Below are 26166 nucleotides of genomic sequence, written 5' to 3'. Positions count from 1 at the left end.
AATGCTTCCAGGCCACAGCAAAGGCAGCCTGAAAAGGTGTGATTAATCTTCCTCTGAGGGTCCCTGACTTTCTTCTCTGGCTACATAGAGCACTTAGATGACGTGCATGATTCTTGGGTAAGTAATTTTAATGCTAAATTTACAGCTGAATGCTTGGTTATTCACATGCAGGTCTCAGGAAACCCATTCTCATGAATCTATTTTTATACTTCCCAGGTTGCCCACTTCAGCAATAGTTGAAGGATGGAGATGATAGAAACCCCTTCATTTTGTACTGCATACAGAGCTTGAATTATTTTTTCACCGATAAATGTGTTCAGTATGAACAGTTATTGGAAACTAATTCATAGGAATGTCTGGGGTATTGTGATCTGCCCCATGCAAGGTAGACCAGGTCATTCTCCTTAGAGCTGGTATTTGTGCATTAAGCTCTTAGTGTTCTCACTCTGTAATTAGGTCCTTTGAAAGCAAATACAAAATTAATATGATTTCAACCGTATGAAAATTTGTATATTAATTCAATAGCCTTTAACTTTATGTCACTTAATTGCTCCTGTAAATGCATGGAAATAAAACCAGATGCTGCTCTTCAGCCCATGGGATATCCTGATCAGCAATTGCATGCCCGTCTGTTGCCTGAGAAGGTAAAGTCTGATGGAGTGTAACACAAGACCCTTCTCAGACCATTTACTCTGGCTTCCTAATTTTGTTGTTGTAACTACTATGGCACAAAAAGTCAAGAGAGAGGAGAGAAGTAGGTGTGACATCAAAGCTAATAATTTGTATTAGACATTATGACTACTGCTCTCTAATGACTGTATGGAGACTCAAGCTCTGGCAGGCGTAATAGCTTAATTTTCCCCAATTATAATATAGTGATTGTGAGACATCTATTTCAAAACCACTTATCAAAGAAATTGGTTCAGTCTCATTATCTTTATTTTGTGGTTATATAAGCTAAGCCAAACAGGTAGAGAGATTTTTCCACATTATGTTGAATGGGGGGAGCAACAGGTAGGTCTCACTTGCCTGAACGCAAGGGACTGAACCTTTAGTCGTCCCGGTCATACACAAGGGAAGTCTCAAGAGTACTTCTATTAAAATCATGGAGCGATTTGCCCAAACTCACCGTTAATTGAAGAAGAATGGAGCTGTGCTCTGGAAAGCTTTTCTCCTGGTATTCCTGTATTTACCCAATGAAAACCTTTCTTCTTAATGGAAATTCGACCTGAATATTGGAAAGAAAATATCCATTCAAAATATTAGTTTAAAATAATAATTTAAGTGAATATTACTGTTTGGTGTTTTGATAAGGATCGCAGAATTTATAAAGGCAGCTATTTAAAAATATTGTTTACTGATACACAACAACCAAAGTGAATGAAAGTTCTTCCTTTGACACGTCAGTTATATCTCCCTTGTAGTTTGTCTTATGGGGGACAAGTGTGCTTTAAAAATACTCTCTGCCTCAAAACAGCTTAAATTCTCTTTTCGCAGAAACAATTTTAGAAATAGGCCCATGTGGAGGGTTGACCCTGGCTGGACACCAGGTGCCCACCAAAGCCGTTCTATTGCTCCCCTCCTCAGCTGGACAGGGGAGAGAAAATATAACAAAGAGCTTGTAGGTTGAGATAAGGACAGGAGAGATCACTCACCAATTACCATCATGGGCAAAACAGACTCAGCTTGGGGAAAATTAACTCAATTTATTACAAATCAACCAGAGCAGGGTAATGAGAAATAAAACCAAATCTCAGAACACCTTCCCTCCACCCCTCCCTTCTTCCCAGGCTCAACTTCACTGCTGGATTCTCTACCAACCCCCCCCAGTGGCCCAGGGGGACAGGGAATGGGGTTTACGGTCATCACATGTTATTTTCTGCCGCTCCTTCCTCCTCAGGAGGAAGACTCCTCACTCTTCCCCTGCTCCACTGTAGGGTCCCTCCCATGGGAGACAGTCCTTCATGAACTTCTCCAACATGGGTCCTTCCCATGGGCTGCAGTTCTTCACAAACTGCTCCAGTGTGGGTCCCTTCCATGGGCTGCAGTCCTTCAGGTACAGACTGTTCCAGGATGGGTCCCCCACGGGGTCACAAGTCCTGCCAGAAAACCTGCTCCAGCGTGGGCTCCTCTCTCCACAGGGCCAGAGGTCCTGCCAGGAGCCTGCTCCAGCATGGGCTTCCCATGGGGTCACAGCCTCCTTCGGGCACCCACCTGCTCCGGCGTGGGGTCCTCCCCGGGCTGCAGGTGGAGATCTGCTCCCCCGTGGACCTCCCTGGGCTGCAGGGGGACAGCCTGCCTCACCATGGTCTTCCCCACGGGCTGCAGGGGAATCTCTGCTCCGGCGCCTGGAGCATCTCCTCCCCCTCCTTCTGCACTGACCTGGGGTCTGCAGGGCTGTTCCTCTTACATGTTCTCACTCTCTCTACGGCTGCCATTTCTGTCTGTCCCACAACTTTTTTTTCCTTCTTAAAAACGTTATCACAGAGGCGTTACCACTATCACTGATGGGCTTGGCCTTGGCTGGCGGCGGGTCCGTCTCAGAGCCGGCTGGTATGGGCTTTCTCGAACACAGGGGAAGCTTCCAGCAGCTTCTTACAGAAGCCACCCCTGTAAGCCCCCCACTACCAAACCCTTGCCATGCAAAGCCAATACAGCCCACCAAACCAATATAGAATTGATGAGAAATGGGTAGTAGTTTGAAATAATTTCCAAAAGGCAAAGCTTACTCTCCAAATGAATTGCTAGACCTCAACTATTTCACAAAGGCGTGTCCTCTTTGTGGGCATAATTTCATTAATGTATCTGAAAATGTGTATCTTCTGTTGAAATGACAAATAAAAGGCCTACCTAAGTAGAACAGTTTACAGAGCAAGAGGCTAAACCATGTAAGAATGTGCATGGTCACTCACATGAACTGTAGGATGAGAAGTTTTTATTCCCTAGAGGAATGAAACAATACGACAAAGACTCATGTTTGCAGCCTGGAACGTCATCTAAATAGCAATGAATTAAATCTCCTTGTAACGTGGTGACTTTCTGTCACTGGCATTTTTGCTTATTCTTTCTGTGACACTGATCCTACACTGGCACCGATCCACCCTGTGCTTCTGTCTCATACAGCAGCCAGTTATTCACAGTTCTTGCCTTTTGCTGAGTCTGCAGCAAGCTTTAATCCTGTTAAGTGCAGCCCCAAGAGCAAACACTTGTAGCAAGGCAGTGCCGTGCAGGAGTAGGAAGGTGTGATGGTGTAGGGACCCCTTGCAGGTCTGTTCCCACCAGTGCTAGAGGCAAAGATCCCTTTTGCTAGCAGTGGGTATTTGCCTATTCAGAAAGACTTCAATGTTAAGAGTCGTCACCACTGTAAGAGTGAAAGTTATCCAAAATTCGCAGCCAGGCCAGCGGAATAAATTTGCAGGAGGGGTTGGAGGAGGTCTGCAACAGAGCACTCGCTCCACAGCTCTGAGCTGCCGTGCAGATAATGGCATTTAACACGGCACTTTACAATCAAACCCGTAATCATCTCTCTTCAGTTTAGCTGCATTACAACTAGACATCTAGAAAAAACAAAAGCAGGATTCACAAGACTCTGCAAATGTTCTGCAGAGTAGGTGCCAATCCTTTACTCAGGCGAAGGCCCTGGATTCCCAAACTGTTGTTTAACTAGCAGGAATTTGTTTCACCACAGGAGCAAGCAAGCTTCTGTTCTTTGATCCCGATTAGGTTAGGGAAATTTCCATCACAAAAACCATTTTATCCTGAGACTGCTTCAGGGAATGGCAAAAGCTGATGAGTAGTTATTTGATTATTATGACATGAGAGTCATCTTTTTGCTTTATAGGTAAAGAACAACACAATGATGTGATCAGTCATTTGGACCATTAGATGCAGCCATAAAGCGAACAAACAAATAATGCTCATTAGCAAAGCACCACCAGTGCAGTCTTAAATCTAACAGTGTTATGATATCATTTTTCCAGGGGATTTGGCATATGATTTTTAAACTTTTCTCAGAGTCTGAATTTTAGTAGTGATTAACTAAGCTTAAGGGCAGTATTTCAGCAACTTGATTTTAAGTTTTGGGTAGACTTTGAGTGACAAGAAAAAATTACACCCTTATTAGTGGTAATATTTTGGCTGCTAAAACTAAAAAATTAGCTAATTCATTCAATGAAATGCATGCAAGCAATTAATACATGTTTTTAAAAGCAGTCCATCAGATGGAACTATGAAATAGTCATTGCTTTTCACTGAAATCTTTAGATATAGTTACCTCTCCCAAGCTAGGTCGAGAATACATGTAATTACATATAGAAGATGACTGGCATAGGGTATGCTGCACTAGCACGTAGTGTATCCTAAGAGGATTTATATAGCAAAATAACTGGTGTGATAGATCAAAGATTTGAGGAGAAGAGGGTACTTTGGTCTTTAATCTGGTCCATCGGCCAGATGCTTGGATGTAGCTGGAGCATTGCAGAGGCGGCAGATGAACCTTCAGGTTCAGTTTCAGGCTGCAGGAGTCCAGGAACCACCCTGTGATGTGGAACCACCCTGTGATGTGGAACCACCCTGTGATGTGGAACCACCCTGTGATGTGACCCACGGCACTGTAAGTGGGCACAAACGGGATTTGCTTTGAAGGCACACTGCTGATTCAAACTAAAACATTAATATTTGCTCCCATATCACCACTCATCGCACTAACAAGTCTCTCTTAAACAAAGACTTGGCAAGGACTTTTATATTGAACAAAAATAAGATCTAGCACATGAAAGGTTTTACGGGTTCTGAGAAAGTACATATATTTCATGTGAGTTAACCCCAGTGCTTTTACTGAAGGCCAAATGCTGAAACCTCCATTCACAGCAGTTTTTTGTTTGAGAGGTCCTATTTAAATCACTGAAGTTATTTTCTTTGGAATGAAGTCTGTTGCTCAATGTGTGTAAGCTATACTAATATTTAGACTCCAAGAAGAACAGAGAGAAAAAGACAACATAATGTATCATATCGCATAAGGTATCGTTACAGCACTGTTTAACATCTTTATCGGTGACATTGACCCCTGGGATTGAGCGCACCCTCAGCGAGCTTGCTGGTGACACCAAGCTGTGTGGTGCGGGCAATACGCTGGAAAGAAGGGATGTTGTCCAGAGCGACCTTGACAGGCTTGAGAGGTGGGCTCGTGTGAACCTCATGGCACTCACAAAGCCAAGCGCAAGGTCCTGCACGTGGCTCGGGGCAATCCCAAGCACATATTCAGGCTGGGCGCCGAGTGGATTGAGAGCAGCCCTGCGGAGAAGGACTTGGGTGAGTTCATTGACGAGAATCTCAACGTGACCCGGCAATGTGCGTTTGCAGCCCAGAAAGCCAGCCGTATCCCGGGCTGCATCCGAAGCAGCATGACCAGCAGGTTGAGGGAGGGGATTCTCCCCCCGTACTCCGCTCTGGCGAGACCCCAGCTGCAGTACTGCGTCCAGCTCTGGGGCCCCCACCATAAGAAGGACATGGACTTGTTGGAGTGAGTCCAGAGGAGGGCTCCAAAGATGATCAGGGAGCTGGAGCACCTCTCCTATGAGGACAGGCTGAGAGAGTCAGGGTTGTTCAGCCTGGAGAAGAGAAGGCTCCGGGGAGACCTCATAGCAGCCTTTCAATATATAAAGGGGGCTTATAAGAAAGAGAGAAAGACTTTTTACCAGGGCCTGTAGTGACAGGACAACAGGCAACAGTTGTAAACCGAAGGAGGGTAGGTTTAGACCGGACAAAGGAGGAATTTTTTTACAATGGGGGTGGTGAGGCACTGGAACAGGTCACCCAGAGAAGTTGTGGCTGCCCCATCCCTGGCAGTGTCCAAGGCCAGGTTGGATGGGGCTTGGAGCAACCTGGTCTAGTGGAAGGTGTCCCTGCCCGTGGACATGATCTTTAAGGTCCCTTCCAACCCAAACCTTTCTATGATTCTGTGATTATTTGTAAAAACACTGTACCAAAGTACAACATTAAGCCAATGACAGGAAGGCTTTGGAACATTTCTAATCTGCATAATGTTATAGGCCCCAGAAATGATTCTTTTATTGTTATTCCAGGAAACTTATGTAATGAGACATGTAGTTGATATTATTGATTTGCTACTAATATAAAATATTTCCCCAAATCAGAGAAAAATTTTGATTTTGATTAAAAAAAACAAAGATACAAATCTTGCTGAAATCAGTGGCAGCGAAGGTATAGCACAGATTTGGTGTAAGCCAGCATTTTAATACTCCTTAAAACGAATTCTTTAAAGTATTACGTGTTACTCACGTAACTCACTGAAGCAGGATTTGCTGTGAAGCATGTGATGGAAGAGCTTGCACAAAGACTGCTCCGCAGCAGGTAAATTCTGGCAGGTACACTCCACACGCAGCATCGTGCCCCAGTTGCTAATGTAGGCTGCTTTGCAATCAGCAGTTGCAGAACAGGGCATGTCACCCTTGATTAAAGTTTCAAGACAAGCTTCCTCATCGTAGCATTTTTTTGTCACGTGTCTCCAACACTTTGACCAAAAAATTGCATATTTTTTCCTGGTGGAAAAAAAAAAAGAAGTATACAATGACAGTTTAAAAACTCACTTGTGATTTCGCAAAAAGACATTTAAGTTTTATCATGAAAAGAGAGCGTATTCCCAAGGTACCACTTAAGCATTAAAAATCACAATATTCAGTGATAGGTGGCCTAAATGCTGCTGTGAATTGCATTCATTAGTTTGAATGAAATCTGCAAAATTGTAATTTGAGGAAAAGATTGGTTTTACTGAAAAAGTTTTTGAGAAAAAGCAACTGCACTTCTAATCAGCACCTGTGAAGATTTTCCCAGGGTCCAGCAAAAATCAGCGTGAATCTAACAGCCTCAGGTCCTCAGAGAAGAAATGTGGATAGAGGAACTAGACCAATCATCACAATGAAACCAAAACAGGTGCTGTTCTAGTGGATCAGTTTGTTGGGCGGTGTGAAGGAAGAATGAATATTCAACTTATTTTACATAAAATAATCAACATCCAATGCCAACCCCTACTCTCCCCAAATGCTAACAAAATACAAAATGTCCAATGCTCAGGGAAAATTAGAAGTAATTCAGTTGACCTTAAAGATTAATTGATAGCAGAGATAAGTTATGAGAAGAATTAACTTGTTTCCCAGCTCAATAATCTCAAATTATTTCCGTTTATTTGCTCTTAGGATAGAATAAAATTGGCCTTTAATGCACTGTGTATGATAATAGAAAATATATAGTAAAAGTTAACTAAGAAATCTGTAGGTATTAATTAAAAACCAATTTATCACTTACATTAAATTTTAGGGGACGATAAAGGTAAACTGTTGTTGTATATTGTACATTAGTATATTAAAACATTATTTCCTTAATCATAAAATTAGGCTATAAATTTACTGTTGAGATATTGTATAGCTGTAATAAGCAAGTCACATGGAAAAACATGAACTGTTACAATACCAGCTAGGACATTATTGTAAATATTTTCATTACACAAGCAAAGGTTTCAAAGCAGATGCCACCTCTGTGCTAATAGAATTATTTTTATTCACCTCCTGATTTATAGATATGGCTAGCCATAATTTAGAGACTAATTTTGCCAATTATATCCACTTATGGTCAGTGCCAGGAAACATTAATGTTCCCAACATAATGGGTAATTCAGCAAGTCCCCATTAAGATATTACATGTGTACACATGCACATGCACAGACATACACTTGTAGCCCAATTCTTCTTGACATAAAAAGGGGCAATTCCCGCTGACGTCAATCTGAATAGCCGGCACAGAACTGAAAGCATCTCTTGGCCTCCTGGTTTGTTGACTGAATGTTAATTTGAGCACAGCTTTGAGGGAAAATTCAGGTCTAATCCACAAGGGAACTGGTGACTATGCTGAAAACTGTAGTGGGCCAATTGACCATGCACAAATGGTGGCAATTAAGTAGAACTACGAATATGGGGTAATCCTGTTGTGTGTTTTCTAAACCAAAGTCAGATCTTAAAACTGCACTAGTCTTCATGATTTTGGTGCTCTGGGCACGTTTCAGGGCAGCTTTTTTCAAGTATCAGTATGCTTGAGATGAAAAGAATAAGACAACGGTTTTCTGAATGGGCCAAGTTGGGTTTATGGCTGTTGGGTACAAAGGGTCAGACTCTGCGGTGGAAGAGGCAATTACTTCAACCAAACAAACTTTGTCTGGTCTGCTGCACAATTTGTGCAAACTGCTAGAGGGCAAAGGTGCAGACTGGCAGGCGTTATCTGAAGAAAGTGGTAATGAAAATACACAACAGCACAGTTTGTCAGGCAGAAACAGTGTTAAGAGTCACGAAAGAGGCAGAAGCAAAGCCCACACTAGATTCTAGACCTTTCTGAAAATGAACCTTTTCAGTTTACTTGTGGAATTACTTGTGGAGTTACCAGAGCTGATGCAGACATCGGTGAAGGTGTCAAACACAAGTGATAATATACAATAGATACAGTGCAGAAAAAAATTTTGCTATAGGTGAGATATATGGTATATATATATAAAAATTATTTGATCAAATCCTTATTCACAGGCACATTACTAGGCAAAATCTTTCTTCTACTTACCTGCACAATTCATTCTCTTCACACGTGTGGATTACATTCAGACATGATGGAGGTGGAACAGCAGTAACTGCACAGGGCTTGCCATGGAGAAGTTCTTTGGCTCTGTGGCAGGATTCATCAGGCTGGATACAATCACAAAATGTCATCATTTGGGCAACTTCGAAAGGCATGTTTCGATAGAAGAACCTTATGGCTGCTTGACATTCTTCCATGTTGCACTTTTTATTTACTGAACAAACCTTAAGGTACAGGGACAATTGTTTGTTACATACTTCATCTTCAACACACTCCTTGTTCATCTCCAAACAGGTCCTGTTTGCTGTGAATGCTAAAAAGAATAACAGTTTTTAAAATGAAATCACAAGAAAACCTTTCTCAAGTGATGATAGGTAGTCATCCTGCCTGCAACATTCCCATTAAAAACAAGTTTGACTCCCCAAAACTCTGATCTAGCTCTTCTAGCATTGCCTCTTTTAAGCCCACTGTGTCATCTTGATGCTTCTCCCGTCTACTGCTTGGCCCTCATAAGCAACCCTCCTGCAAGTTTCTGCTCCTGCCAGATAAATAAGGGAGAAGAAAGTGAAAACTGGCAAGATAGAAGTTTCTTCGTGGTATGTAACAGTTTCTGGAAGCTAGTGGCTCGTGGATACGTGAAAATGCTGAAATCTCCAGCATGCAGTCTTATGCTAGACTACATAGTAAGTAATGGAGAAGGGAATATAACTGGTATTTCTGTGCTTTTAAAGCTAGTTTATGTATTTCTAGCCTATGCTATAAACCTTCCAAAAAAATCTAGATAATTCTGACCCTAAAATGTTTATGGGATAAGATTTGCCTCTGTAAATTTAACAGGATCAGGATCGTTACCTAACATTTTTGGAATTGTATCTACCCAGTAGCTTAACTGAAAATATGTTGGATCTATTGACTCCCTACTCTTCAGTAATTTGAATGAAAAGTACTCATTTTAATTTTGAGGTACACTGTACACTATCTGAAAACAGAGCTAAAACCATTTATTAGGATTCATAAGTAAACTCAGACCTACCTTGTTTGGAGAGAGCAGATAAACTCCATTGTAATTTTGTTTCCATACTAATATGGTCTAGAAAAAAAAGATACCGGTACAGGCATAAGTGATAAACCAGGTCGTAGCTTAGTTTTTAACTTTAAAGTATTGGCTGTGTTGCTGGCATAGTGCCAGTAATAAAAAGAAACAAGAATAAAAAGCTTGACCAAATAGGACCTGTCAATTTGTTAACAAACTCTAAAATCACTGTTGCATATATTCATAGGTTTGGGGGGTGAAAGCACAGTTTATCAACGGCTGCTGATAACATTCTCTACATATATATCCTACGAGCTCAAGAAGAGTTTTTAGAGCTGCTCAGAGCAGCATAAAGTCAGATTTCTTGTGAATAAAAGAAAGCCAGAGGCCTTAATGTGTTCATCAGTGCATGCGGTTTTCAAGCTCAACTAACTGCTTGTGATGATCTAAAGTCAAGGCAGGAACAGGAAGGCAATTCCTGTTATTACAAAATTATTGTTATATGTCTTACATTGTTTCTACTTACAGTGTAATACTAAAAGGGACTGATTTGGATCAGGTTCTATCAAATTAACACATTGAAGGACAATAGTATTTGCAGTCAGGCTATCATTTTGATATCAGATCATTCATTTGAATGTAAATAAGCCTCTTAAAACTATCCTGTTTTCAACATTAAACATGTTAAACAGCAAATGATTAAGGAAACCTTTCTCACAGACTTGTGCGCACTACTGTTATGTATGAAAGCATTCAGACAGCTGGAATACCACTAACCTGTGTTAGTGTCCTGATTCTTATCATCATCATCATCATCATCATTTTCACTAGCTGCTGAAGCTTGGTTCTCTTGAGAGTATTGTAAACAAGGGTTGTTAAAGATTCCCTTCCATATTTTAATGCATCTCATCTGAAGTGGATCTGAGCACTTGCACTCTCCCAGCACTGTTTTCTTCAGTTCCTTCCACGCTGACAAACACTCCTGGTTGACCAGTGGGAGCCGGCATTTTGCTGCGTCTGCCTGGCATGCTCGCTGGAAACTCTTATACACCAAAAAGCAGTAAGGGTCTTCTCGACAGCGTTGTTTTGCAATACTGCAGTCGTTCTCTAATTCTTCTGGGTGTCTTTGGCCTTGGGGGTTTCTGTGTTGCCTAAAATTCACTTCAGTATCTGATCTTGAGGGAGTTTCCAAATATTCTGTGCAAATAGGTAAAAACAGATATAAATCAAATGAAAGATGGAGCATCATCACTGGTCAGCTCAACACAAACTCAGGAAAAAGATAATTGTCTTAATGTAATAAAATGAATGAAACAGCCTAGTTTCATTCTGAGTTTATGCAAATACATAATTTCAGAGTCTTGCAGACTAATGAATCTTCCTCGTGCTTACTGTGTCCTGGTAGTTGTATAATGCAGTCCACTTTAACAATTCAGCTGCTAACAGTAACACAAGAAGCCCTCACTAAAATTACTGAATAAAGGGATTCATCTCACATAATTTTAACCACCTACAGATTGGACATATCATGGATTATAATCTTAATTCAACGCATAATTTTTAAAGAGAGAATGGCAATTCCAGAAGATGGTTCATTCATTACCTAAAATGGTCACTTCAGTTAGAGAGGGAGAATTACTCCTGAAAGTATCCACCTATATGATAAGCCATCATCTGTAGGTAAAACTGGTACTAGTGTAACTCCATCCAAATTTTTGCTATGCTGGTCAGAAATGTAATCTCAATCAGCAAAAAATATAAAATTACTTCATTTTTCTAGAAGCAAAAGCAACTCTTTCAATGACAGTAACATCAGGTTTTAGATACCCACTCTTCTTGTTTGGGGCAAGGAGCAACAGATCAGGATGCTATTATTTCCTCTGCAATAAAGCCATATATTCTACTACTATATGATGTACGCTGATTGATGCCAGCAGGGAGTGATGGATCAGTGTGAAGAATCAACCTTGCGGCTCACTTTCCAGACTCTCATTTGCTGGCTGATTCTACCTCTCTTATGTCAGCTTTGCTAATCATTACTCCAGGAGACATTGGGTCAGAAACTGCAAGCCTTTCCTGCACCAAGTAATTCTCAATTATAGAGGTAGGCTTTCTGAAGGGAAAAGAGTTCTCAGAATAAAAAAAAATAAATTTCAAGGAGTTGGGTCCATTGATTACAATAGAATTTTTTTAAAAGGATGCCTTTTATATATTATGTACAGCTTTATGACGGTAGTAACTGTGTTTCCCACATCCAGTAACCTCTCCTAGATGTAGTGAAGATGCTCCGGTAACACAATGTGACACAACTGTGCATCCCCATTCACGAGGTGCCTGGATGTGGCTCTCTATACGTAACATAGATCCAGTGGCACTCACTCCTTGGGCAACAGGTAGCCCTCAACACACATCGTATTTTCACTCTTGCTTTCCACTGGATTGAGCAAGAGCGCTAGAAACCATTTTAATTTCTCACATGCATTTTATTGGTTTTGTTTGTTTTAAAGCAGATATGGTATTGCTTTCATATGCATGTTGGAGTGTGAATATCATAGAAGAGACAAAACGAATGTTTTGGGGGAATTACCAGATTTGAGAAATATGCAAAGAAACTTGAGTCCAGTTAAAATGAGGGTTACAAAATTACATATTTCTTTTTGCTCTTCATAATTAAAACTTGATGTTTAGTTACCTTTATTAATACTGCACTCTTTCCCAAGCAAAGTCGTGATGCTACAGAAATCATCTGTAGTGCAGACACAGTTTTTAAATTCTGGGTATTCATCAGCCAGGACCTGGATGATTCTATTGCATCCAATAGCATCTTCTGCCTTGCATTTATTACCTAGAACTCACCGTTAAAATGATAATGTTGTTAATGTTTATGAACGCTTAAGGGGTATGATTACATAAAACAATTCAATTGAAGCACAAAAATAATATGTTTTGCCAAGAGAAGATGGTTTGAACTTAGTTTTCTTTGAAAACCTGTCATAATTTACAAATTTTAAATAATATTCAGAGTGATATAATAAAGTTGTGGGTACAATATTACCTAACTCCTTTTATTTGATCTGACCCATTGCCAGAATGTCTGTTCTCATTTCGAAACCTAAAATTCATACCTTTTATTCTAGGGAGATGAGGCACAGAGACCAAACTAAAAAGCTGCAGAGGAGTCACAGAGCACATTCTGAACTGAGGCACTGAGATACTCATCTTGGTCCTGTGTAGAAATGAGGTGCCTGGTACAGGGACAGGAATTCACAGTGCAGGCTAAGGCACTGCCACGTAGCGTAGTAAGAGAAGGGATGTAGGAGGGCAGGCCCAGTCCCATGATAACGGTGATGCTAACCCCATGCTGAGAGATGGCAGCTCTGGTTCAGATCTCTCACGTTAGGATGGCATAAGCCTACAAACGCCTGGCCATTTGGATATGCCCTTGGGCTGCTACCCTATAGAATAACTTCACTGCCTAAGTTTGGCAATGACAACAAATTTAAAGTAGTCCAAGAATATTCTGATTTTTAATTTTTTTTATAATAAAAATAAGGGAGCTGTTAACATAAAAAAAAAATGTGCAGAAGCCTTAGTTTGCCAGTCCAGTTTCAAGCCCGTTGCTTGCGTGTGCACTTGGACTCAATGACAGTCACACAGGCTGTCAGATCACATTTGCCTTGTATGCGTAGTAAAAATAAAGAGCATGTACTAGTTTGTGGTACAATGGTAAATCCATCAACCCTCTAGTTTATGGACTAAAATGTTGTAAAGGTATGTCATTACTTATTAGTGCTTAAGAAAGTTACAAGTTACATAAGAAGCAGTTAAATACCATTTAAGAAAGTTTTATTTTGTGAAAGCCGTAGTCTACCTTGTCAAAATGGGTATGCAGTTCCCCAAACCAGCACATTTTCCACATTTTCTCTCTTCACCTCGTAGATATTAAGTATCTCACAATATGTAAGATAAGGAGTATGTGCCTCACAAGATCCAGGCTGGTCGTGGGGCAGCACGAGGATAGATTTTAATCTACTGAGCACAAATGTTATTGTCTCTACCCTGTCAAGGGTGACGTCTGGCTTTCTGCCTTGCTGCTTTCCCGTTGACTAGCACGGAGCAGCAGAGACTCCGTGCTCTAGTAAAACTGCAAAGCTAGCAGCCTTGTGTCACCGCCACCATGGGCAAGCTTTAATGTGGTCAGAGTTTTAATGTCATTTATACGTTGTTGACACAAACAGCAGCGGAAGGCAGTCGAGGTGAAGGCCTGCAAGAGGAAGGAGTGCGTTTTGCCCGTGCCTGAAGGAACGAATATCAGCGATTCCAGAGTGCACGTCCCCATCCTGCCACCCCCAAATCCTTTTTCAAACAGTGTCTGCGTTGCCCTTTCTCCGGTTGCTGTTGCTGACTGAGGGGGGCCTGGAGATGTGTTAAAGTGTGCACCCTACAGGGGGACGTCGCAGTCCAGCAAGAGCTACAGTTCCCAGCCTCTGCTCCCACTTCACCTCTTGTGCCAGCAGAGGAGGAGGTGATGGTGCCCGGGCTTGCCTGTATCTCTCCAACCCCATCTCCAGCTTGCCTTCTGCATTTTTAGAAGCAGAGCATGACCCTAAACCTTAGCTCTCACATTTCTTTCTTTTTCCAGTAGCCAAGGAGCTCAGGAGCTGGTCATAAAAATAGGGTGCAAAGTGGTGACATGGGAACTATGGAGGCCCTTGGAGGTGGGTGGGTGGATATTCTACTCTATATTTTATCAAATGAGTAAGGGATTGTCCTAGTTTCAGCTGGGATAGTTAACTTTCTTTCTAGCAGCTGGTATAGTGTTATGTTTTGGATTCAGTATGAGAAGAATGTTGATAACACTGATGTTTTCAGTTGTTGCTAAGTAATGTTTAGTCTAAAGTCAAGGATTTTTCAGCTTCTCATGCCCAGCCAGCGAGAAAGCTGGAGGGGCACAAGAAGCTGGCACAGGACACAGCCAGGAGAGCTGACCCAAACTGGCCAAAGGGGTATTCCATACCATGTGACATCATGCCCAGTATATAAACTGGGGGGAGCTGGCCTGGGGGGTGGTTTGCTGCTCGGGAACTAGCTGGGCATGGGTCGGCAAGTGGTGAGCAACTGCATTGTGCATCACTTGTTTTGTATATTCCAGTTCTCTTATTGTTATTATTATTGTCATTTTTAATTGTTATTATTATCATTATTTTTTCTTCCTTTCTGTCCTATTAAACTGTTCTTATCTCAACCCATGAGTTTTACTATTTTTCCCCAATTCTCTCCCCCATCCCACTGGGTGGGCAGAAGAGAGGAGCAGCTGCATGGTGCTTAGTTGCTGGCTGGGGTTAAACCACAACAGGGATAATAAAAGAATTTCAGGAGGCAATTTCAGGAGGACAAATTCCAGGGGTAGAAAAAGAACAACAAAGATCAAGAGGGGCTTGTGTAAAAATCAGCTAATTTATAAAATTTATGACTGTTTTCTTCAAGGTCCTGAGGACACTTCAAGGGTGGAGGTGAGTAGAGGCAGGAGAATAAGAAACACAAATCCTGGTATATTTTATGCTGCACCCCAGCCTCACTTAGCTCATGTGTCTTCATGACACTAACAAATTGTTGTTAGGAGTCAGGTACAGGGGCTGTGTTCATAGTGGCCCTGTGTGCTGCGAACCCACTGTGCTGAATCACAGCAGCTGACAACCAGGGGGTGAGAGGCAGGTTGTCCTGTACAAAGGGCATAGACAGAATTGGGAAGCACATCAGATTTATGGGGTTCCCTTGCCTGGCCCCTTGAAAGCTGTGTAGAAATAATCTATTATCAGTATTGGTCTGTTTGTACACTGTGTTGATTCAGCTGTGACGAACAGTAGAAAATATTTTATTGCTGGTTTTCAATTATTGTTATTGTTGCTTTACCATTGATTAGTTCTAGGTAATGTATTTTACCTTATGCATATTCTTCCAAGACATTTACAAAAAAATGCTCTCTGACCTAATGCTTGGCAGCCATTATTCATAATTTGATTTATTTATATGTACATAATTTATGTACATGGACCACAGGAAGAAGCATGACAGAGTAGAAGCTGACACTTCCATGGTGATAATCTGTTCTTGCACAGTCAGCTCTTCAGCCATCAGTGGGAATCGCATCAGAGGACTGCAGAGGAAAGTACTGGTTTTCCCCTCCAGCACTGGTGACACCACATGTGGAGTGCTGTGTCCAGTGCTGGGCTCCTGAGAACAAGAGGGACATGGGCGTACTGGACTGGCTCCTGCAGAGTGCCACAGCTGTGATTAAGGGACTGAAGCATCTGTCCTACGAGGAGGCTGAGAGAGCTGGGATTGCTCAGCCTGGAGGACAGAAGGCTCAGGGGCGTACCAATAAACATATCTGTCTGTATAAATACCTGCTGAGAGGGGAGTGAATAAGGCAGGGACAGACTCCTCAGAGACAGGACAAGAGGTACAAACTGAAGTACAAGAAATTCCATGTAAAGGTCAGAAAAAACTTTTTTAATATGACAGTGGTCTAATGGCAGAAGAAAAGAGCAAGTGGAAGAAGGACTGGACTCGGATGACTATAAACTGAGACTCTGAAAATGCTGCTGTAGTACTAAGCGAGCAGTGATGGACAGTTCGACAGAGAAAGGAGTGACTTATGCAGTCATCTGGAGAGTGTACCCAGACCTGCTCTGAAGAACAAAAGATGGAGGTCTTGATAACGCACAGATTTAACTTGGAGGTTACAGCCTGAGGGACTGAGTCATTGAGCTCATACCACAGTGTAGGAGCGTAATTATAATTTGTAATTAGGTTTTTCATAGAGAAACTAGCAAAAGGAATATTTGCCCCATTGCCTATTGACTCCAACACATTCATGTTCAGCACTGAAGGGCCTTTTCCATTCCTACAGCTCATCCATGAAGTTTTCAGTCTTGCACATGTAGAGTACTCTTGACATACAGTATAATGTTATTCTTACTAATAATGCTGGTGGATTTTCTGTCACTGTTTCTGTGGGCTCTCTGGGAGGTACCATCAGCTGTCTGACTATGGGTTTACAGCCTCTGGGGTCATGGCACCTAATAAGCACATTTAGAATGATTTGTCCTAGACCCAACACAATAGCTGAGTGCCCCGCAATGTTGGAGAGTCCTTGCCAAAGGCTATTATCCTAAGGAAATCTACAGATGCAAAATCAAACAAGAAGAATTTATTTTCAGAAGGTTTCTCTGACCCAGTTACAAATACCATTAATATCAATGAATAAGCACATAGGACAGTAAATGAGGGAAATGGCATGTTATGGGACAATGCAATAAATCCAAAGGGGAGACCGCAAAAGTCATCATGCTGGCCCACTTCATCTGGTTGCAGGGTATGAAGAAGAATAGGCTACAGCATAAATCCCGATCTTTATGTCAAGTAGTCTTGGTGCTAATGCCTTTGTGAATGATGTGAGAGAAGCAAATTCAACTTCTGATTTGGGGAGGAGGTTTGGTTCTACAGAGCTCATCTTTAGGTCACTGTCTTGAGCCCGAAAGTACTGCATATTCCAATGCTTTTTTTCAAACAGCAGCCATATCTTTTGAAACTGTTCCACTTCACATAAAATATTTAAAAACTTGATAGAACATGAGCTGAAACCCAGTTCCTTTGGGGACTGTTGTAGCCATTAGGTTATCATTTATTTTTCATTTACTCTGTCTGTTCTTCAAAGTATTCAGCCATTCTATGGAAAGCAGATATATATCTGGAACAGGACACACTAAGAAGGACCCCTCAGAGAATTTTCTGTTCTAATTATTTTAAATACTGCCTTGTGACTTGGGACACTTGGGTTCAAATCTTTGCAAAAAAATCAGACAGACAGAAGCATTCAGGTAGCTCACACTGCAGGTGAATGTTCTAGCAAGGGGCTACTGACCATGAAGTCAGGCAGCATCTTCTGCTGCCCAGCTTCTCACACAGACCAAACGTGAGACTGGGTCCTGATGTCAAGACAGGCAGAGGGATATTCACTTTACCAACTCTGCTGCAGCTGAGGCTCAGAACAGATTATGGCATGAGGATGTGGCTGGTTTTGTTCAAATATAGTCAATATAAGGAGAAGGGAGGTTTCTGTGGAGATATATATATACCTCTGATTCCCAGTGACAGAGAACCTGCCTTACAGAATTAAGTTACTAGAAATGGCAGTTATGTACTTCAATACCCTTGGCTGCATTTATGAACAGGATCAAGGCGTGTGCTAGGCTAATAGCAAGTGACTGCATCTGTGCTGCTGCATTTCTGGATGGTAGCTGGTCTGGACTGAGCCAGCTGGACTGTGAAGACAGCGCTGGCCTGGAGTCACTCCCAAAAGGCATTTTTGTGGGGCCACCATGGGGGTAAGAGAGTTTAATTGTATGGATACATGCTGCCCCATGACAGTTGAACTTGGGGCCAGAAAATAGTCCCTGGCCCATTTTATTTGCTAGTACTGATGTAGCCTTGACAAATCAAGGCCCTTGACGTTTATCAGTCAACAAAGGTGTCATTACTAGCTTGGTCTAATGACACTACACACTGTACTGCTTCTCTTCTTGTCCTTCCATATTCACAGCACCTGGCAAGTGAATACTCATCATTTAACTGCAAGGTCTTGGAGGGATTTAAAGAAAGAGGCAGATGGTGACTGATACCCAAGATTTGTTCAAGAAGATCATAGGCCTTCAGAGAAAGGAACATTTTCACCTGAACGACAACAGTGATTAGGATGAGTTTCAGGTCAAACTTATAATACCTGGTCTTCTCCCACTTAAAACATACTTTACTTGGAAATGGTGCACCAAGCATTGAAAGTGCAATGAAAAGAGACAGAGACTGATTTTTCTGCTTTCATTTATGTGAGAATCTGTTTAACAATTCAAGGAGGCTTAGTCACATCATAACCTACACTTTATCAAACCATCACTCCCTGCAAGTGAACCACTCTGACATGTTGGTACCTGTTGTGGTTTAACCCCAGCCAGCAACTAAGCCCCACGCAGCCACTCACTCACTTCCCCCCCACCCAGTGGGATGAGGGAGAAAATCAAAAAATAAAAAAAAAAGTAAAACTCATGGGTTGAGATAAGAACTGTTTAATAGAACAGAAAAGAAGAAACTAATAATGATAATGCTAACACTAATAAAATGACAACGGCAATAATAAAAGGATTGGAATATACAAATGATGCGCAGGGCAATTGCTCACCACCCGCCGACCGACGCCCCGTTAGTCCCCAAGCGGCGATTCCCCCCGCCCCCACTCCCCCCAGTTTATATACTGGGCATGATGTCACACGGTATGGAATACCCCGTTGGCCAGTTTGGGTCAGCTGCCCTGGCTGTGTCCTGTGCCAACTTCTTGTGCCCCTCCAGCCTTCTCGCTGGCTGGGCATGAGAAGCTGAAAAATCCTTGACTTAGTCTAAACACTACTGAGCAACAACTGAAAACATCAGCGTTATCAACTTTCTTCTCATACTGAATCCAAAACATAACACTATACCAGCTACTAGAAAGAAAATTAACTATCCCAGCTGAAACCAGGACAGTACTATTCACTGAGTAAATACAATGTGCCTCTCTACAACACAGCTGTCTTTGAGGCATGCTTTATTTGATTTGTTTCTTATTCTAATACAATATTTGGAAATTATTCTAAGTAACTACTACCTTGGTTTGGGTATCGTGCAAGATCATAGAATGGTTTGGGTTGGAAGGGACCTTAAAGATCATCCAGTTCCAACCCCCCTGCCATGGGCCGGGACACCTTCCACTAGACCAGGTTGCTCAAAGCCCCATCCAGCCCGACCTTGAACACTGCCAGGGAGGGCACAGATCAACTCCTTTGAATTGTGAAAACAAGGTTGGAACTTTTTTTTCCAGCTGCATGCTGGCTTTAACAGGATCCCACAAGAGCATAATTTCTACTGAATTTAGACTTCTTGAGTTGGTTCAGACTCTGACTTTGTTCATAGCCCAGAAATTTCTTTTATCACCTTATTGAAGAGACAGTGTGACTGTTACTGAAAATAGTATTGGCCATTGCCAAGGATTTCAGAAGTTTGTGTTTTGCCATCATTTTCTCTTTGAAATCTCACTGACTTTATTCATTTACCACAGCAATATTATGATAAACTCTGAATATGCAACCGTTCAGCAATTCAAAAGAAAGCTGTGTACACCATAAAGAATTACCTGAAATATTACAGACATCTTCAACAACATTCCAGATGCTCTCACATCCATTTGCAGCATTTATACATTGCTCCCTCAACTGCAGGCAGTCAGTAGTCTGGGCACTATATATACTTGTGAAGTACATGAACAACACTGTAAAAACAGAATATAATGACTACTTAATACAATAGATATTGTACTGACCTTTTCATTTACACTTAGATTATAACAATATAATTTACTGTAGTTTATCTATAGATTCAAATATTCTACCAAGTTACTTTTTAACAGAATAAAACTTTTCCTCAGTTTCACAACTGGAAAATTAAATTTAAATTTTAAATTTTCAAAGTTGCCGTGTGGCGTATTTTGTATTGTTTTTACCCCAGTACTGTAACATCAACCATAGCTATACATCAGTCTATAGATACATAGACGTGACTGCAGTTTTGAGATCCATAATAAATTATAGAAAGGAAGACAGTATAAAATTCAGAGAAAACAGCATTTTACTTGGACTGCAATTTCATCAAGCTAGAGACTACACAGGAATTCCTATAAATAGACCATGTGAAAGAGATTTGACAGCTACACACCTGTTAGATAATAAATGAGATTTTCTTTCATAATACAGTATTCTTCACCCTCTTTGTTTTTACTTCACAGGTGCATCATTTCTTGAAAGCAACCCCCACTTTTATGTCTTTGTCTGCTTCCCTGAGTGCACTGAACCTAAAAGCCAATTTAATTGCATAAAAAAGTTCTGAAACTGAAGACTGATATGGAGGTTTCAAGGTAAAGAATTTTAAATCAGCACCACCGCTGGCTTATCAGTAGAAAATTAAATTACCTTGCTAAGAAAAGCCAAATCAGCTGGGGTTTAGCTCTTTCATCAACACTCCCATGGTAACACAACCTCTAATTTGTAATCATGTGTCTTAATTTTCTATAAAATTAAGTTGCAGACACTGATTTCAGGCCTTATCAAACTAGCTGCTGGACACCTGATGGAAGTGTTTTCCTTAGGTATTGAAGGACATGGCATCTCCCAGACCAAGTCTCCTTTTTTTCCTTATGTTCAGGTAAGTTCATATGGAATTTGAGGAGTTTCCAGCACTGTTTAATTCCTTAAACATCATCTGCAAGAGGTATGAAATATTCCTTCAGGACTTGTCCAGACCCCATCCAGAGAAATGAAACATTTCCAATGGTACATTTGGGAAATAAGAAAATAAGTATCAAATACCACTCTTAATAATCTTAAAGAGCCACTACTGTTTAGAGGTGATGCCTTCCCTTTTGGAAATGATGCTTACCTGGGATATAACAGTGCTGCTGTAGGGAACACTTTCTGGAGATGTGTTGTTAAAGATTAAGCAACATTTAATACTTTATAACTGACAGGTGTAATAGCATTTGGTGTGCCTCAGAGACACAGAAGAGGCCACACAAGCTTACCATAGCTGGTGCTAATCCTTCCCCAGTTGTGCTTATTCCTGCCAGTTCTCTGATCTATGCAGGGTTGGTTGAGAGATCCGTGATTTCCAGCCTGAAACACTCTTTTAGGCTGCTTCTGTCAGTCAGCCTGGGAGACTGATCGATAGAAATGGCTCCTGCTAGTTGACATTGAGGAATGTGCAGGTGGCCCACCCAAAGAGAAAATTTTGGCTCATTATGACAACATGTTATTCCTGGGACTGCCTCCAAAAGTTGTCTGTAATTGTGAAATTACTCACTATTTATTCGGATGACAGAGAAAAAAATGTTGCCAAATACCTTACAGGTGAAAATGACTCTCTGTATAAGACAATACAGAATTACAAACCCAGGAACTTTTAAAGAAAGGGTATTTTGCTGGATGACCATTTAGCTATTTTGTAGGTACTAACACGACGGAAGATTTATGCATGTGATTAGGATCTGCAGAACAAAGACTGTGTGCTGTGTCCCTCCTGTTAAGACTGCTTTTCAGAACCACTGGCTGAAAATGAATAGTCAAAGTAGGACTGATTGAGCAGCCAATTAGCAGCTCCTGCTCCTTTGTTAAGATTATTTCAGAGTGTGTTTATTTTGAACCCACATGGAAACTGTGCCCCCCAAAAGGAGGAGATGCTTTTGCAAAATAAACTAAGTCAAGGATTTTTCAGCTTCTCATGCCCAGCCAGCAGGAAGGCTGGAGGGGCACAAGAAGTTGGCACAGGAGGCAGCCAAATAACATTATTTGCAAAATAAAGAGCCGAGTGGCATAATATTTGATTGAAGCTAATTCAGTCTAAGAAAGGGCTTCTCCAGATCTAATGGCATATTATGGATGGGTCTTTTGTTTCGTCAGCAGTACACAGGGGGCATACCATGGCAAGCCTACATGAAACAAACTGGCCTATGATTTCAGAATCCGTTCCATTGTAGCTTATACAATTGCTTAAATAAACAGTTATTACTTCAGTCATTCACTTCAGTTATTTACTCTAGTGTTTGGAGTACTCAGTGACTGTTTTCTACTTAGAAGAGTTCAGGGCATCTAAGAGTTAGTTTGTAGCTAAAACTTTTACAGGGATCCATTTTGATATGAGGATACATGAATTTAGATTTCTACAGGTGTCTGTATTTTTGTACAGGTGTCTATTGATTCATTCAGTAGGTGTAACATTCCCTGTCCTGAAGAATTTGTTGTCTAATGTGAAAAGGCGGGGGGAAAGGACGTTTTAGCACCTTCATTTTGCAGATTGGGAACTGAGGAACAGAGGAACTACAGTGTCTCCCCCAAGACCACAGACTTATCATCTGGCAGATAATAATGAATAATGGGAAACCAAGCTGTGGTTTCTATCCAACTGCAAGAGCAGCAAGATAGCTAGCTCCAAAGGAGAAAGGCAAACTGTAGTTGCATATAGTTGAAAAGTGATAAAAGACAACTTTATTCTAACAAAACCCTGGGCAGAACTGCCTACAGAATGTTTCTAACAGTGAAACATGAGTTCAGAGCACTGGGACGTTAAAGAGAACAAGCACAAATACAATATGCAGAGAGGGGAAAAGGAGAATCAAAGAGATGATTAAAATATTCTTGTCTCAGTGTATTCTCTTCTACCAATTCCTCCTGCACCAGCTTTGTTGCTGTGTCGATTTTCCCTTTTTCTCCATCCAGACCCAAAGGGAAACGCCAACAGCCCGCCGCGTAGCGCTGCCGGCACGAGACGCTTTGCCACTTGGCAAACAGGTGGCTGTTTACCTGGGCACGGCATCCCATTTGGGGGTCTCCTCGCCGGTTCAGCGCCTTCACCAGTGCCTCACCCCCCCCCCCCCCCCCCGCTTCAAACACGTTACCCGGAGCCGGGCTGACGGCGTCTGCCCCCCAGCCAAGCCCCCATCTACGAGGCCTCCCGGGAGAAGAAGACGCGCGGGAAGGGAACCGCGAAGGGCAAACCCGCGGAGGGGAAGTGGCGTGGGGGGAGAAGCGAGGGTCCCGGCTCGGTTGGGGGCTTCCTCCCTTCCCCACCTTGCCCCGGCACTTACCCAGGCAGAGGAGCGCGGCCATGGCCGGGCCGCCGGCGGCCGCAGCTCCCGGTACCGGCGCGGCCCCGCCCTTTCAGCACCCAGCGAGGGGGACAGCGCCCCGCCCGGCCCCGCCCACGGCGAGGGTGGGGCCGGGGGGGCGGGGTCGGGGATGAGAGCGGCCGCTCACCGGTCTGCTTGTGCCGCGATCGCTCAGGTCCCATCGTCTACCGCAAAGCGCTCGTCAAATGCATTTTGAGAACTGAATTCGTTCGTTTTCGTCTCAGGGGTGGAGGAGGGTGATGACCTGTTAGGGGGAGTGTCGTGGTTTAACCCCAGCCAGCAACTCAGCACCACGCAGCCGCTCACTCACTCCCCCCCCGTCCAGTGGGATGGGGGAGAAAATCGGGAAAAAGAGGTAAAACTCCTGGGTTGAGATAAGAACAGTTTAATAGAACAGAAAAGAAGAAACTCATAATGATAACACTAATAAAATGACAACAGCAATAATGAAAGGATTGGAATGTACAAATGATGCACAGGGCAATTGCTCACCACCCGCCGACTGACACCCAGTTAGTCCCCGAGCGGCGATTCCCTGCTCCCACTTCCCAGTTCCTATACTAGATGTGACATCACATGGTATGGAATACACCGTTGGCCAGTTTGGGTCAGCTGCCCTGGCTGTGTCCTGTGCCAACTTCTTGTGCCCCTCCAGCTTTCTCGCTGGCTGGGCATGAGAAGCTGAAAAATCCTTGACTTTAGTCTAAACACTACTTAGCAACAACTGAAAACATCAGTGTTCTCAAGGTTCTTTGCATACTGAACTCAAAACATAGCACTGTACCAGCTACTAGGAAGACAGTTAACTCTATCCCAGCTGAAACCAGGACAGGGGAAGAGGAGCTATGCAGCATGCCGGACACCAGACCAGCGGAACAAATAACTGGTCTATAGTCTAGACCCGTGCCAGACTATGGGTCTGACTTCAGGAGTTTCACTAAAATGTGTCAAAAAGCGGTTCGCCATGCAAAAGTCAGCAGTTGACTTGGGTACTTAATAAAAAATAAATCAACCGTAAAGCATACAATCATACACCTGCTGGCTGCGCCAGATGCTCTCTGCTTCTGCACTGGAGGGAGGAGAAAACAACAGATCCCTATTGATTTCTCCATGCTACCCATGAGTCTTGTTTTCACAAAGTGCTTCTCCCATACAGAATGTTTTTAATTGGATCGAGTCCTTGAATGCTTAAACCAAAAAGATATCATAACACTTCCAGCACAGCTAGCAGAGAGAGAGATATAATGGGTGAAATACTGACTCTATTGGCAAAGCAAAACTTCAGCCAAGTCCAGATTTTCCTTGAGGTTTTTTTTTGTTGTTGCTGTTTACTTCAGGAAAATTCAGCCTTGCATATAATTTCTGTTTTGTTTTTTTTTAACTCAGATTTCAACTTAGTTAACTTACTACATTCTTTATTTAAACTCCTAACACCAACATTGCTAAATACTTGTCTTTTTTTTTTTTTTTAGCAAGTGTATTCAACAAAATAAAATAAAATAGTATTTCATCCAATATATCCAACAGCCAGAGAAAAACCTTATTGTCAGGTAAAAGGAATAGCCTGAGAGATTAATATAACTTTAGCTGTGAGATAAATTTTAGATTGGAAGGCTAAATTTGTCTGGGCCTTAATCCGTTGTAACATGCAGCAGTAGGTTGCAATGTCTCTTAGAGCAAGGGCTGAGTTAAGCTAATGTTTAGTGCACTCTCCATCCTATAAAGCACTCTCCAGGTTAATGACATGCATCACTTTTGCTTATATCAGAGAATGAGATGGTGGCCTCTATGCAGTCAAGAAGAAAAGGAAAAAAATTGTCTTTTTGGAGGTAAAGATGGGGGAGAAATTACCTTGCAGTCACTGTGACTGCAGGGCACAAGCTTTCACTACTGGACAAGAGGAAAGGAGCGGGAGGTCAGGATATCAGACCTCCAGACTGTGAAATACATTGAGAGACAAAGCACAAGAGTGATGGTGGCACAACAATTTATGTATGCAGCAACAAATATGTTGTGATTTAACCTCCATGTCTAATGATGCTATGACCAAGCAGAAACAATGGCATGAGAACTCCAGTTCTATGCTCCTGAGTTGCTAGTGGAAATAGTAGAATACCAAAGCAGCTAGAGGTAACAGAACCCAATGAAAGCTCAGCTTTCAGATCATTTTCAATATTTATAGACTGGATAAGAAATGCTCATTCCTCACCCGACCTTTTTTTGATGGATAACAAGCCCAGAAGCTTCTTTAAGATGCTTTAATTTCTATCACATGCAAAAGGCATTAAATTCCATATTGCTCTTAAAATCTTACCCTGTCTTCTCACAGCCATTTCTATCTCCATTAATATCCACTGCTCGCTATTGGGTTTGTCTTTACTGAAAACTCCCAGTGATTATTTTCATTCAAAAATAAATCCAGCTGGATAATCTTTTGAGTGTAACCAAATATATGGATCTTTCTGCAGTAAAAGGTCCTAGTACTGTCAAAAACCCCTTCACTACTTTACCCAGATAGACAACATATTTTTAAATGCCTATGAAGTTTTTCTGATGAAATGGTGCCTGAAAACATATCTGAGCTAAAGATGAAAATGTCTAGGTATTGCTCAAATTTTGTAAAATTAAAGAAATAAATACATATGAATATTTGCATCAAAAATATTTATTTCAAAAACCCAGAAATTTTTGAATGAATTTTTTTCCCATCAAAATAACCAAATCTTTAAAC

At 41.8% G+C, this 26166-nt stretch overlaps 1 protein-coding gene across 1 annotated transcript in view; it reads right to left on the bottom strand.

Annotated features, from left to right (window-relative positions):
- The window catches only part of GFRAL (GDNF family receptor alpha like), a 29582-nt gene extending 6084 nt beyond the window's left edge, over window positions 1-23498 (bottom strand). Inside the window, exons 1-8 of the mRNA XM_069805978.1 lie at window positions 23394-23498; window positions 19896-20030; window positions 12363-12521; window positions 10448-10867; window positions 9671-9727; window positions 8623-8950; window positions 6301-6560; window positions 1130-1228 (exon numbers count right to left, since the gene is read on the bottom strand). Of these exons, the coding sequence (XP_069662079.1) occupies window positions 1130-1228; window positions 6301-6560; window positions 8623-8950; window positions 9671-9727; window positions 10448-10867; window positions 12363-12521; window positions 19896-20030; window positions 23394-23415 (1480 nt within the window). The 5' untranslated portion in view covers window positions 23416-23498. The remainder of the gene's footprint in view (window positions 1-1129; window positions 1229-6300; window positions 6561-8622; window positions 8951-9670; window positions 9728-10447; window positions 10868-12362; window positions 12522-19895; window positions 20031-23393) is intronic.
- Between the last annotated feature and the right edge of the window lie 2668 nt (window positions 23499-26166).

The sequence above is a fragment of the Haliaeetus albicilla genome, chromosome 18 (assembly GCF_947461875.1).
Source record: "Haliaeetus albicilla chromosome 18, bHalAlb1.1, whole genome shotgun sequence".
Lineage (NCBI taxonomy): Eukaryota > Metazoa > Chordata > Aves > Accipitriformes > Accipitridae > Haliaeetus > Haliaeetus albicilla.
The sequence above is the reverse complement of the archived record's forward strand: the minus strand, read 5'-3'. Positions and strand labels throughout refer to the sequence as shown.